The sequence below is a fragment of the Typopeltis vanoorti genome, chromosome 26 (genome assembly GCF_054136105.1).
Source record: "Typopeltis vanoorti isolate ZY-2024b chromosome 26, IOZ_Tvanoo_1.0, whole genome shotgun sequence".
Classification (NCBI taxonomy): Eukaryota; Metazoa; Arthropoda; class Arachnida; order Uropygi; family Thelyphonidae; genus Typopeltis; species Typopeltis vanoorti.
In genome coordinates this window covers 12,936,231-12,949,875 of record NC_143574.1, presented here as the reverse complement: position 1 = coordinate 12,949,875, position 13,645 = coordinate 12,936,231, and the positions used below count along the sequence as shown (strand labels likewise).

General features: G+C 35.3%; 1 protein-coding gene across 3 annotated transcripts in view; it reads right to left on the bottom strand.

Moving 5' to 3' along the window:
• LOC150092337 (TATA box-binding protein-associated factor RNA polymerase I subunit B-like) overlaps nt 1-13,645 on the bottom strand; it is a 161,448-nt gene that overhangs the window by 98,581 nt on the left and 49,222 nt on the right. For all 3 annotated transcript variants that reach the window (XM_090414965.1, XM_090414967.1, XM_090414966.1), the window contains exon 7: nt 6,314-6,471. In XM_090414965.1, the coding sequence (XP_090271091.1) occupies nt 6,314-6,471 (158 nt within the window). The remainder of the gene's footprint in view (nt 1-6,313; nt 6,472-13,645) is intronic.

Here is a 13,645-nt window from a genome sequence, read left to right as displayed (position 1 = left end):
ATCTTTGTAATCAATCTATGAAATACTCTTACCCCTCCATCCCCTGTGGCCTTAATTAACTCTGCTGCGATACCATTTGTACCAATGGCGTTATTGTTAAGCTGTTTAACTGCTCTTTCAACCTCGTGTCTAAGTGGAGGAGGATCCATATTGAAATTTTCCTGATAAGAAGACTCCTCCAAATTTTCCTTATCCAACATTATCAGATCTTATGAAAGCACAGACATTTTGGTAGAGAAAATGTCAATTTTGTATTTTAAATTTTGACTAGAAAACGGAAGTTTTTTTTTGACTAACTCCATGTTACGTATCACTATTGTTAAAGCAATAACAATATTTTATATCAAAAACAATCTTAATCTTCAAAAGATAGTGATGTTTACATCAGATGGGACACATGTTATTCTTGGAAAGATAATGATGTGGCAGCAATTCTTCAACAAGAAATAAAGCATCTGTCTTAACATTGCATTGTCCCCAGAGAAGACTTGGGATTAAACGATACATGGAAATAAAGTGTCAATCATGCAGGATATAGAAACACCGTTACAAAAAAGGAAAGCTTGGAGAATTAGCCAATGTCACAGAATGTGATGTTTTGTCATTTAGACAACTAAACAAAGTGAGATATCTGTCAAGGCATTTTACCATAACTGCTTTAATGAGAAATCATGAAGTTTTAATCTAGTATTATAAGGGCATGTTAATGAATGCAACGATATCCATCCAACCAGTAAGTACTGCCTGAAGACTGACCAATCTACAATATTAAGTACCGTTAATTGTTCTTAATGATGTTTTAGAAGATATGGTACCTCTCTGTAAATTCGTTCAGACAAACTGTTGAATACAATTGAAGCACTGCAGAATGCAAAAGTAAAAATAAACAAGTTAAAGTCACAGCATCTTGACCATATTGTTTATTAGAGTGATAAAGTAAAAGTTCTGCTTTCATCTATAAGCTCTGATGTTGAATAAACTTACTATTCTATTCACTGAAGGTGTGTGTGTGTGTGTGCGCGCACATGTGTAATCACTCGGACAACAGATTTCTTATTGATGAGTTAAGAGAATGGCAACCTTTTGGTTCCCTTGCTATGGTGAACACAACCGATTTTTAATTTGGAGAATTGGAGAAGAGAATGTTAAATGGATAATAAAAAAATACTCAGCTACTATTACAATAAACAAAAGTATTGCCACAATAATATCGCAGCAGTACTGTGATTTGAAATGTGTTGTTTCTGAGAAAATTAAGAGTGGTTCAATTAAGTAAAGTCATTCACTGACATGTTGAACTACTTGCTTAGAAACAAATAATTTGAAGAACTATCAATTCTTTTTGACATCTGGAGAACATTTCAAGCTCCTAGTGCTGAATGTAAACATAGATTTTACAAACGTCATGAATTCCATAAAATATAAATTTGAAACAGACTAGAAGTTGAACATTTGAATGATCTAATGAGGATGAAGACTCATCTTTCATCTGGGTGTAAAATTAATCCAGACAATGTTTACAGTCAATGAATTAGTCAATATAGTTGAAGGGTAGATGAGAAAAAGTTCCCAAAGCATGAAATAATTTTCTTTGTTGTATTAAATTTTATTGTACCATTCAATTAGTAATAAAATCAAAAGTATGTAGATTTTCAATTTTCATTGGAAATATTCGTATTATGTATATTACAAAAAAATCTGAAGTGTTGCGCACTCATCAAGGTATGTAAAAATTTTCTGCTCAGAGCAGTAGCAGGAGTGCACAACTATATAAAAAAAAAAAAAATAGAGGGAACATTACTTAAGGGTTAAAATGGATAAATGAGACTTCCACATATCCTATAAGGCATATAGAGAACAGCCTATAGCTTCCAACCCAATGTTCAATCCTCACCTTCTTGTGGTGCACTTAGTTATTTTAATATAGGCATGATATGCCACAACAACTGAGGAATCAGCTGTTTTCTTTACCTACTTCCAATACCAGATGACAAAATGATTCTATCCCCAACAAGCCAAGTTACACTATATGATGAGCAAAAACCACAGCCTAGAGTTCTGTTTGTGTAGATTATACTATTTATACCAGATTCATACAAAATTATGACATTAGCTTTTGTAATAGCAGCTAATTTATTTATTTTATTTTTTACGAGGGTGGTCTGAAAGTTCTGGGCCTCGACCATAGATGGCAATACTATCAGCAAGTTTTTTTTTTTTCCTAAGTTGGTACATCTGTCATAAGCCTCCATGTGATATTGCAAGTCATTCTATCAAGTAGTTTGTTTTATACAGCTGTCTAAAGCAAAAGTGTTGTCTGTATCCCTTGAAATGGATAAAATTGATTATCGTGCAGTTATAAAATTATTTGTAAAAGAAGGTTTAACACCAAAAGAAATTCATTTGAAGTTCAAAAACATTCATGGGCACTCTTCTCCTTCATTTTCGACAATTAAGAAATACGCTGCTGAGTTTAAACATGGCCATACCAGCCTTGAAGATGATCCACATGAAGGAGGTCCAAAAAGTGTAACAACACCAGATATCACTGATCAAGTGCACAATATGGTATTGGATGACTGGCAAGTCAAAGTGCATGAAACTGCTGAGACTATAGGCATTTCAAAAGAACGTGAAGGATATATTTTGCATGAAGAATTGCAAATGAAAAGCTTTGCGCAAGATGGGTGCTGCACTTGCTCACAGCAGATCAAAAACGCACTTGCATGAAAATCTCTGAACAGTGCTTGGAGCATTTTAACAAGAATAAAACTGCATTGATTTATTACTACAGATGAGACTTGGATTCACCCATAACATCCCAAAATCCAAATAGCAGTCAAAACAGTGAACAGAAGCCAGTTGTTCAGTGCTAAAGAAGACAAAGTCGGTTCCATCAGTAGGAAATGTCATGGCATCGGTGTTTTGGGATGCTGAAGGCATTTTGTTTATTAATTATCTTGAAAATGGAAAAACAGTAACCAAGGAATATTATTCCAATCTTTTAACCAGACTAGATGAAAAAATTCGTGAGAAATTACCCGGTTTGCAGAAGAAAAAATCATCTTTCACGACAATGCACCTGCTCACAAATTTTGGCAATGGGAAAATTAAGGAATCTGCACTATGAATTGTTGGAACATACACCGTATTGCTCAGATTTGGCTCCCTCTGACTTCTGTTTCTTCCCAAAACTAAAACTCTTCCTCGCTGGTCAGCGTTTTTCTATTAAGAGGTAATTGCAGCTGTAGAGGGGTATTTTGCAGATCTTACTGAGAACCACTACAGGGACGGGATAATGGTGCTGGGGCATCGCTGGAATAAATGTATTAGTCTTACGGAGATTATGTTGAAAAATAAAAATAATTTTGAAATTATAAATTCGTTTTTCATTGTTATGTTGAGAACTTTTCAGACCATCCTCATACATCAACCCAATATAAGAGTGGTTACAAAAGTGGGCAAGTGATAAGGAGAAAGAAGGAATCGTAATGTGTTTCTTGAACAGCTGGAAGTTGTATTCACTGGGCAAAACAGTATGAGGAAAAAGCTTTCCTAAAGAAGAAGGATAGATGGAATGAACAAAAGATGATGAGAAAATGATGTGATAAATTTGTAACAGAACTGTGTACAGATGTTGATCAGCAAATGCTTATGTCTTACAACATATAAGATAGAAATGTTTCTGCATTTTCATTTGAAGTTCAAAGAAGTTTATAATATATATATATATATTAGAAAACAATCAAAGGGAGTTTGTAAGGAAGGGAGGGAGGAATCATCTATTAAATGAACTGCCCTCTTCTGGATAAAATCAACCATTCTTAGGGAGGATTTGATGCCCCTTTCCCAAATATGAGAATAGTATTTGAAGTCCAGTGGATTTGGGATTTATAAACTACTAAGAGTTGAGTAGGTGAGAAGTGATGTCTTGAATGAAAGAAGATGAGGAGACTATACATGTGATGTTCTTGTTTCCCAGGACTAAAAATAAAAGTTAATGGAAGAATTAAAAATTGATATTGACTGGGATATAAGAATATTATCAGAAGTAACGGTGAGAGAAGCAAGATCCTTCCTGTGATAAATAAGACAAAACTGTGTTTAGATAGAATTGGAAGGCACTAGATGATCTTCATCCCACATGAGAATGGCAAGGAAATCAGTGGTTATAGAAGACCTAGAAGACCTCGAGACCACAGGGTATTGTGAATGAGGAAGAGGAATGAAATATAATGCCATCAGTAAAATTGTGGACAGGATTTGAGGTTAATGAGAGAAGATCATTAATGTAAAGGAGGAAGAGTATAGGTGAAAGCACAGAGACCCGCAGTACTAGGTGCTCTAACATTGACAGAGAAATTTGATGAGAAGAAACTATCCACCATGACAAGAAATTAATGAACAGAGAGGAAATTGGCAACCTCATCACAAAAAGCAGAAGGAAGCCATAAGATAGTAGCTTGCCAACCTTACCCACCTTTGAACTCAAACCTTTCATGGTTTGAGTTCAAAGGTGAGTAAGGTTGGCTAGGAAGTCTGCTGTAGAGCGAGAGTAGGTAGCAGAACCATATTGGTGATTACTAATCAAATGGTGCAGGTAGTGAAGAAGTTGGGGGTTAATGAACATATAATTTCAAGAGTAATGAGGTGGGAGCAATGGGCCAATAGTGTGATGGCTGACTTTTATCTCCCTTTTTATGAACAGGCCGAATAAAAACTTGCTTGCATCCTATTGGGTAGTACCAGAATGAATATAACAACTTGAAGTGATGAAAGATAAGTGTTAATTTCAAAGCACAAGTTTTTAGCAGAATCGGGACCATCTATACCAGGAAACTTATCAATATCTACATTGAAGATTTTTTTCGGCAAAAGTTAAGAGAAAGCATGTGGTGAGTGGCTCATTGTAAAGTGGAAGGTGATTTACCTTATTCATCAAGACAAGAGCTGGAGGAAGAGACTCATGCCAAGAGGTTATCCTTATTTTTAAGTGATGTTGTCATGTACTATATGGATGTGATGGAGATAGAAGCATGATAGGGCAGAGGTTTCATCCAAAAAACAACCTGTCTTATTACTTGGCAAGTAACAAGACAGGTTGATTGTAATCTGAGCAGTCTGCAAGTTTTTTTGTTTTTCATTTTACACAAACTATGGACTCTAAACCGTTTTCTAAATAATTATTTTAATTTCCCGACATTTCAATCTTCATATTAAGGTCATCATCTGGAGTACACACACACACAAGTTAAATTACATTTCAAACAGTATGCTGAAGAGACAATGATTTGATAAATGGTTATTCTACAGTAGAATATATAAATATACAGAGACAAGCTAAATTACATTTCACACAGTATGCTGAAGATACAATGATTTGATCAATGGTTATTCTACTGCTTCTACTGTAGAATAACCGTTTATCAAATCATTGTCTCTTCAGCATACTGTTTGAAATGTAATTTAGCTTGTCTCTGTATATGTGTGTGTGTGGGGGGGGGTGCGTGTGTGTACTCCAGATGATGACCTTAATATGAAGGTCAAAATGTCAGGAAATTAAAATAATTATTTAGAAAACGGTTTAGACCTTAATAAGAAAATCGAAATGTTGGGAAATTAAAATAATTATTTAGAAAACGGTTTAGACCTTAATAAGAAAATTGAAATGTTGGGAAATTAACATAATTATTTATAATACTTAACTTATAATCATTAACATCGTTAATGATTTTTTTATTAGATGTTGCTGACTATAGTGTAGTGTGAGCTAAATGTCACACTGGGGTTTTTGATTTGAGCCATTTAAGATATGATGAATTTTATCTTGTACTGTTTTGGCATGTTCGTTGAAGAAAGAGGTTTATGTTGAAGTAGTGGTTTAAATAATATCGAACATTACTTAATTGTTTCGCATATATCAAGTTAATTTCATTTTCATTTCAAATATGTCCTAAATGCTAATATATTTTTAAATTTAATTTGTATATAATGCAAATTATTAATAAATGCATAAAATTAGCTTCTACTAATTAAAATATTATAATTTGCAATTGAGCACAACATAATTTCCACTTAATCTGTGCAAAAAGAGATAAAACGAATTTATTTTCATGTAATTTTCACTGCAGAACTCTTGCTGTAACAAACTATTTAAAAATCCTGGCCATAATAATGCTATTCTCAAGCAAATTCCTTTGCCTCTTATGAGTTTACTGCAAAGAACTGAATGTATATTTACTATATTTTAAGGACAATTTTTACAACTGACTCAATATAAATCTAGGAACAGTTAAAATTACTTTAAACATACCTTATCAAGTCAGACAACAAAATTTCATCCTGAATCAGTAATAAACCCAAGTGGCAAAAGCATAGTGTTTTTGTCAGATTCATTGAGTCAGCATACTTTTCACAAAATTTAAATCCTTTCCTTAAAAAATCTTTATGTCCATATCGTTTCTGTTCATCCTATAAGTTGAAAAACATCTTAATTATACAATTACCGAACAATTTTTTGTCAAGTAAATTTCTTACATAATTCTTAAAAACATTTTAGCTAGTCGTGATATTGAATTTCTTTGATATTATCTAACATATCAATTAAGATACTAAGAAAATAAATTTGTTCTGTTTTTGATTACTATTCAGATCTAATTCTGCAATTTTCATTATTTTAATGCATTTGTTAACACAATTATAGCATATATTCTGAACTGGCTAATAAATAGTGAACATATACAAATTTCAGATTTGAAATCTGACAACTTACTAAAGGTTTACGTAGCATCATAAGATTAATTATCATTGTTTTTGAGACCATCTTCCCCACGTCTTCCTTTCTCAAGGGATGCAAAAAGCAGTGTATATATCAGGGGTGAATATTCAGGGCATGCTAGGTGTGTGTGTGTGGTGCACATCACAGAACAGTAATATCACTGATATCATATTTTTGCATTTATTCCTGTTAAAGATTCCCCTAATTGTGTCCAGGCTTCATATCATTCCTAAAATTAGACACAACATACTAATGCTTCATGAAGAGGACATATTCAGCAATAGGAACTGATGGGATATCAGCATGTATGCTAAAAAGTATTCCTCCCTTTTTTCTCCCCCATCCCTATTGAGGCGAGTTGAGCCCCCTCATGGGGGGGGGGGTTAAGAATTTATGGCTGTAGATCTGTGTGTGTTCACGGGGCTGGTTTGCCTGCTTGCAGGATGAAAAACGCCAGAGAAACTGGCGGAAAAAACCCCACTGTCCATGCCCAAGACCGGCTAACTTGGCTATGGCTGAGGAAGATACTCAAATTCCTCATGTCTTTGACAGGAATTCAAACTGGGACACTCCTTCCCCAGTCATATGGTTGCAAAGCACACAATCACTAGACTAACCGCGCAGACACCAGGCTATTTAATACGAGTCTCAGAACAGGGAAGATTCTGCAGAAATGGAAGGAATGTATGGTAATTCCATTACACAAGGGTAGTGCAAAGACCAATGTATCCAACTATTGACCGATTAGTATCTCAGGGGGGTGCTTAAGGGTCAAAGCTGTATAACTGAGAGGAGACCTCCACATAGCCTTTAAAGGAATGCGGAGAACCGACCAGGGCTTCTGACCTAATGTCCAATCCTCACCTTCTCGTGGTGCACCCTGTTCGGTATCTATTTTGATACTGAACGAATGAGGATGGGCTGGCAATTTGGGATTTAGCCGACCAAATTGTATTCTTATTGGTTAAACCAAAATAAAAAGTGATGGTACAACATGACAAAATTTCATGCCGGCTGGGGCGTCGCCCGGTTAAACAAGGCCCCCGTTGTTTTCGCCAGGGAACCAGGGTGAACAGCGAAAAGTCAGCTAGTGGAACAAATCTGAAAACAAACCCCAACTCAACATCACCAGAGTTAAAGATTGGCACTATCAACGTAAAAAGCCTAAATGGCAAAGAAATGGAGCTAGCTGAGGAATTAGATAAGTACCAGATCGACATAATAGGGGTGACTGAAACAAAAAAGACCAAAACTGGTGAGATCTTTCTGAGCAATAAATACAAAATGTTATATTATGGCAATGATAATCAAGGAAAAGAAGGAGTAGCCATAGTATTCAACACAAAATATGAGGTTAATCTTCTTGAATGGCAGTCAGTCTCAAGTAGAGTAATGTGGGCAAATATGAGAATGGGGAACTGGACAATGAGACTTATTTGTGCCTATGGTCCCACAGAAGGTTCTACTAAGGTAGAAGTGGAGGAATTTTTTGACGCTTTAGAAAAAGCAACTGACACAATGAAAAAGGAAAAGTTGGTCCTTGTTGGGGATCTAAATAGCAGAGTAGGAAATGATTGTGAGACATACAAAAATATTTTGGGAAAATTTGGAGAAAAGAGCAAAGCTAATAATAATGGCAAATATCTGTTGGATTTCTGCTCAGGACATGGACTGGTTATTACTAACACCATGTTCCAACATAAAAATGTGCACAAATTCACATGGAGAGAAGAGGCTAGGAATAAGAAAAGTCTCATTGACTATGTTATTGTTGATAGTGATATTTTCTCCCTGGTGCAGGACACCAGAGCATACAGAGGATTTGAAATTCGAAGTGATCACTATTTAGTCTTGAGCAGGCTAAAATTGAATTTCATATTGCAAAGAATAACATGTAAAAAAGTTTTAAAGCGAATAAAAGTTGAGCAGCTCTCAGATGTGAACTGTAGACTAAAATACAGAAATATTATTGAAAAGAAAATGAAAGAGTTTGAGAACAGGAATCAAACCTTGGAGATTCAGTGGCAAACTCTGAAGGAAACATTGATTGATTCTGCCAGAGAGGCATGTGGTGAGATTGTGTGCAAGGATAAAAAAATCAGAACTCCCTGGTGGACACAGGAAGTTAAAGAGGCAGTGAAGGAAAAGAAGAAAGCATATCAAAAGTTCCTGGCAAATAAGTCAGCTTTTACTCTTACAGATACAGAGACAAATGTAAGAAAGCTGAAAAGTGTGTAAAACTAGCTAAACAAAAGTCATGGGAATACTTTGGCAAGAATATAGAAAATAAATATCAAGAAGGTGGCAAAATATTCTGGAGGTTGTTGAAGACGCTTAGGAATGGAGGAAAGAGTGCTGTAAAAGGAATTAGAGATGATAAAGTTGACATGAAAACAGGAGAAAAAGATATCCTTGAAGTATGGAGTAATTACTTTGAAAAACTGCTAAATGAAACAAGCAGTGATGACAGCAGAGTGATAAAAAACACTGACCAGGCATGCAGTCAGGAATACATATCCATACTTGAAGTAGAAAAAGCCATCAAAGGCTTGAAATGTGGAAAGGCAGCAGGAGTAGATGATATTTAACCAGAAATGCTGAAGTATGGTGGTATAAGTCTTACAGTGGCTGCACTGCATAGTTCAGAAAGCCTGGACAGAGGGACGAATTCCCGATAATTGGAGTAGAGCTCTCATGGTACCCATATATAAAAAGGGAAATAAAACTGAATGTGAGAATTACAGAGGTATTTCCCTACTGAGTGTTCCTGGCAAGATCTATGCAAGTATACTTGAGAAACGGTTGAGAAGAATTGTGGAAGAAAAGCTGGATTCAGGCCAAATAGAGGCTGTCAGGATCAGATCTTCACTTTACGACAAATAATCGAGAAAGCATGGGAATATAACAAAGATCTGTATTTAAGTTTTGTCGATTTGGAAAAGGCATATGACAAGGTGCCAAGAGAGAAGCTATTCAATATGCTGCAGTTATATGATGTCAATGGGGCATTATATCAAGCAATACTTAGTCTTTATTTGAGTTGTGAGTCAGCAGTTAGAATTGAAGGAAGTACAGGAAGATGGTTTAATGTTAAATCTGGTGTGAGACAAGGATGTACATTATCCCCTCTGTTATTCATTATCTATATGGATCACATTATGAAGGAAAGTAGTATTAAACATGATATCAGAATTGGAGATGTTAATGTCAGCTCTTTGCTTTATGCGGATGATGTTATACTTCTAAATAAATCCGCTACAAGCCTGCAAGATTCTCTGACTAAATTGAATAGCTGTTGTAATAGATATGGTATGAAGGTCAGCAATAAAAAGACAAAGACAATGAAAATAGGCAGAATCATTGAAAATGTCAACTATGTTGTGAATGGAGAACCTGTGGAACAAGTAAAACATTTCAATTACTTAGGCATGATTTTTACTGAAGATGGTAAATTAAATATAGAAATAGAAAACAGAATCAACAAAGCTGGTATAGTGGGAAGTCAAATGAATAAATTCATATGGAATAAGAAAGAAATTAGTTGTAACACTAAATTAGCTGTATACAAGACAGTGTTCAAACCAGTTTTAACTTATGGATCTGAGAGCTGGGTCAGAAGTAAAACACTTGACCAAAGACTAGAGACCGCAGATATGAGAGTCCTGAGAAAGGTTAGAGGCGTGAACAGATGGCATCAATGGCAATATCATATTAAAAATGAGGATATTAGGAAAGAACTTGACATTTTCAGCATCCAGGAATGCATTAGCAGAGCTAATTACAGATGTTATGATCACTTAAACAGAATGGGCGAGGAAAGATTAGCAAAACAAGTGTTCTCTGCCAGGATGGCAGGAAAACGACCCAGAGGAAGACCAAGATATAGGTGGATTGATACGGTACAAAGTGCCTTAGACGATAGAAATATAAGATCTGATAATGTTGGAGTCTTGACAAGTAACAGACTGATTTGGAGGAAAATTGTAGATAGGAAGTTAGTAATGATGTAATTTTTTCATGTAGTACTCTCATATCCTGTACACCCCTTGAGGTTACATGGCAGGAATTTGATGATGATGTATCTCAGAAGTGGTGATGAAGATTTTGGAAAAATTGGTTAGGGCTCGCATTCAGAAATGGGTTGACACTGAGTCTCTACGTTGCAATGAGCAAAATGGGTTAAGGGAAGTTCATGTTTTAGCAACTTGCTCATATTCTATAACAACATTACCATTGAACAAGACAAGAGAAATGGATACACCATGATACTTTTGGCTTTTGAAAGAATACAGCATGACAGACTGTTGCATAAATTGGAGAATAATGGTTTGGATTATAGAATATTAACATGGATAAGAGGATGGCTGACTGACAGATATCAAAAAGTGGTATATGAGGGATGTAAGTCTGCAAGATTTAAGGTAACCAGTGCTGTACGACAACGATCACTGTTTGGTCCACTGTTATTCAATCTATACATTAATGATATTGGGAAGGATTTGACAAGTGACATACAGCTATTTGCTGATGATGCAAAGATAGGTAGGATAATCAGAAATGCTGCTGATATGCAGTCTTTGCATAATGATTTGAATAGGCTGGAATTGTGGGCATGGGAAAATGGATGTCAGTAAATGTAAAGAAATTCACTTCGGCATGACTAGATATCCAATGTCGTATTATATTGGTGGGATTATGCTTGAAGAAACTGATGAGGCCAGGGATCTTGGAGTGTTAGTAGATAAGAAGTTGAAATTCAGGGATGTAGGAAAGATCACAAATACTACTCAAAAGATAATTGCAATGCTGAAACAAACATTCACATGTAAAGATAAGGATGTCATTTTGCCTCTTACAAGGCCGTGATAAGATCTCACTTGGACTATTGTGCGCAGGTCTGGTCTCCTAGTTTCAGTTATGATTCTGATACATTGGAGAGAGAGAGAGAGAGAGAGTGCAAATGAGTGTTAAAAATGATATCAGGATTGTGGAATATTGATTATGAAGACAGATTGAAATGTAGACTGCAGATACTAGCAAACAGGAGAAAGAGGAATGATATGAATGAGACTTACAAACTTCTGAAAGATTCATACAGGATTTCAATTGATGGAATTTTTCAATTTATGGAGGGTGGGGAAAGGACAAGAGGGCATCCTTGGAATCTGAGAATGACTGCTGCTAAGAAGAGGGTGACAGCTAGATTTTTCTCTCATAAGATGGTACGTGATTGGAATGGATTGCCATTGGATGTTGTGAGTGCAAGCAGTGTGAATGAATTCAGGAATAAGTATGATAGCTGGTGCGTGTAGTATGTGGCCTCCCTAGATGAGTCCCTGAAGGTTCTCTTAATAATAATAATTAAACATTTCATCACATTTGTTTTAATAGCCTGGATGTGCAGTCATAAATACATACACCTTTAAGCCCTTTGAACAGATATGCAGATGGTGCAGCAGGTCAAATTCTTAGCATTCCAGTGCTTTTAAACCACCCAGAAGGTGAGCTGAGACAATAGCATCTAGAAATCAGTGGCTGTGATTGGTTATTGTATCAACCAATCAAAATGAATGTTGTCATTTGTCATGTGTTGCTGTTTTTGTTTTCTGAAATTCATTTGTCTTGAGCGCAAAAAGTGTAAACTGACGCGATAGGCAAGTTTTCAATATATAATATTCCATAAATTTATAACTTTTTTTGTCCATATTTACAATGGGAAACAATGTTGATGATCTAATGAATATCCTGTTTTCTGCCAGAACTTTTGCAGATTGTATGACTATAGTTGAAGGAGGTAAGCCTCATCCTTCTCTTCCATTTACTGAGCAAGCATAAAGATGCAAACATTAAGTACATTAGACACTTCTCTATTTCACAATACAATATAGTAGAATGGTTAACTGGATGTGAAGTGTGGTCAGGACTTTTTTGTTGGCCTTGTTTATTATTCTGCAGAGAAAAAGGTGTTGGAATAAGCGTGGATATTCTGACCTTAATCATTTAACAGTAGCAGTGCAAAAATATGAGCACTTCCAATAACATGTTCAGTCATTATTAAATCTTAAGATGTTTGGAAAACAAAGAATTGACATTCTCACTGAAAAACAAAAAAAAAAAAAAAATTTAAGATACCCATCATAGTGAAGAGGTAAAGAAAAATAGAGACATTTTAAAAAGATTAATTGATGCTGTATGCTATTTGGCTAAGCAAGATCTTTCTTTGAGAGATCATTATGACGAGTCTGAAGATTCAACTAATTGAGGAAATTATATAAAATTTTTAAATATGCTCCATGAATACGATCCTCTTTTAGACAGTCATTTAAAGGAACTTCTTCCACAGTACAAAATTATATGATTAGCAACAGAAGTGAATCAAGTGGGTGTTGGAACTGGCACACCTAAATGAACTGATCAACATTATTAGTTTATTGGATTAGCCTCTTCCTATAGTTTTTAACTGAACTACTAAATGTATATAGTGGATGTTTATTATTGTTAGTTATTTATACTTTTCAAACAAATCTCTTTCCCACTCCTCATTTTTTTTTTTTTTAAATTATGCCTGAAATGTGCCATTAATGAAAGTATATTTACTTACACTTATTCTTTCCTTTACATTTCCCATTCTCACATGACTTATTAATGATGGTTCACATATTAACACCTTTGAGCAATTGAAATATACCACCCAAATATAGCATTCTCCTTCATTATTGCTTTCTAATATATCTTAAAACAAACACATTGTGCTCCCACTTAAGCAGTCAGTACCATCGACAGGATGTAGCACAGAGGCAGCCTGCCTCACGGCACAATTTAATAAGGCACTTGTTCAGCCATATTGCAATAGGCGCTGTCACTACG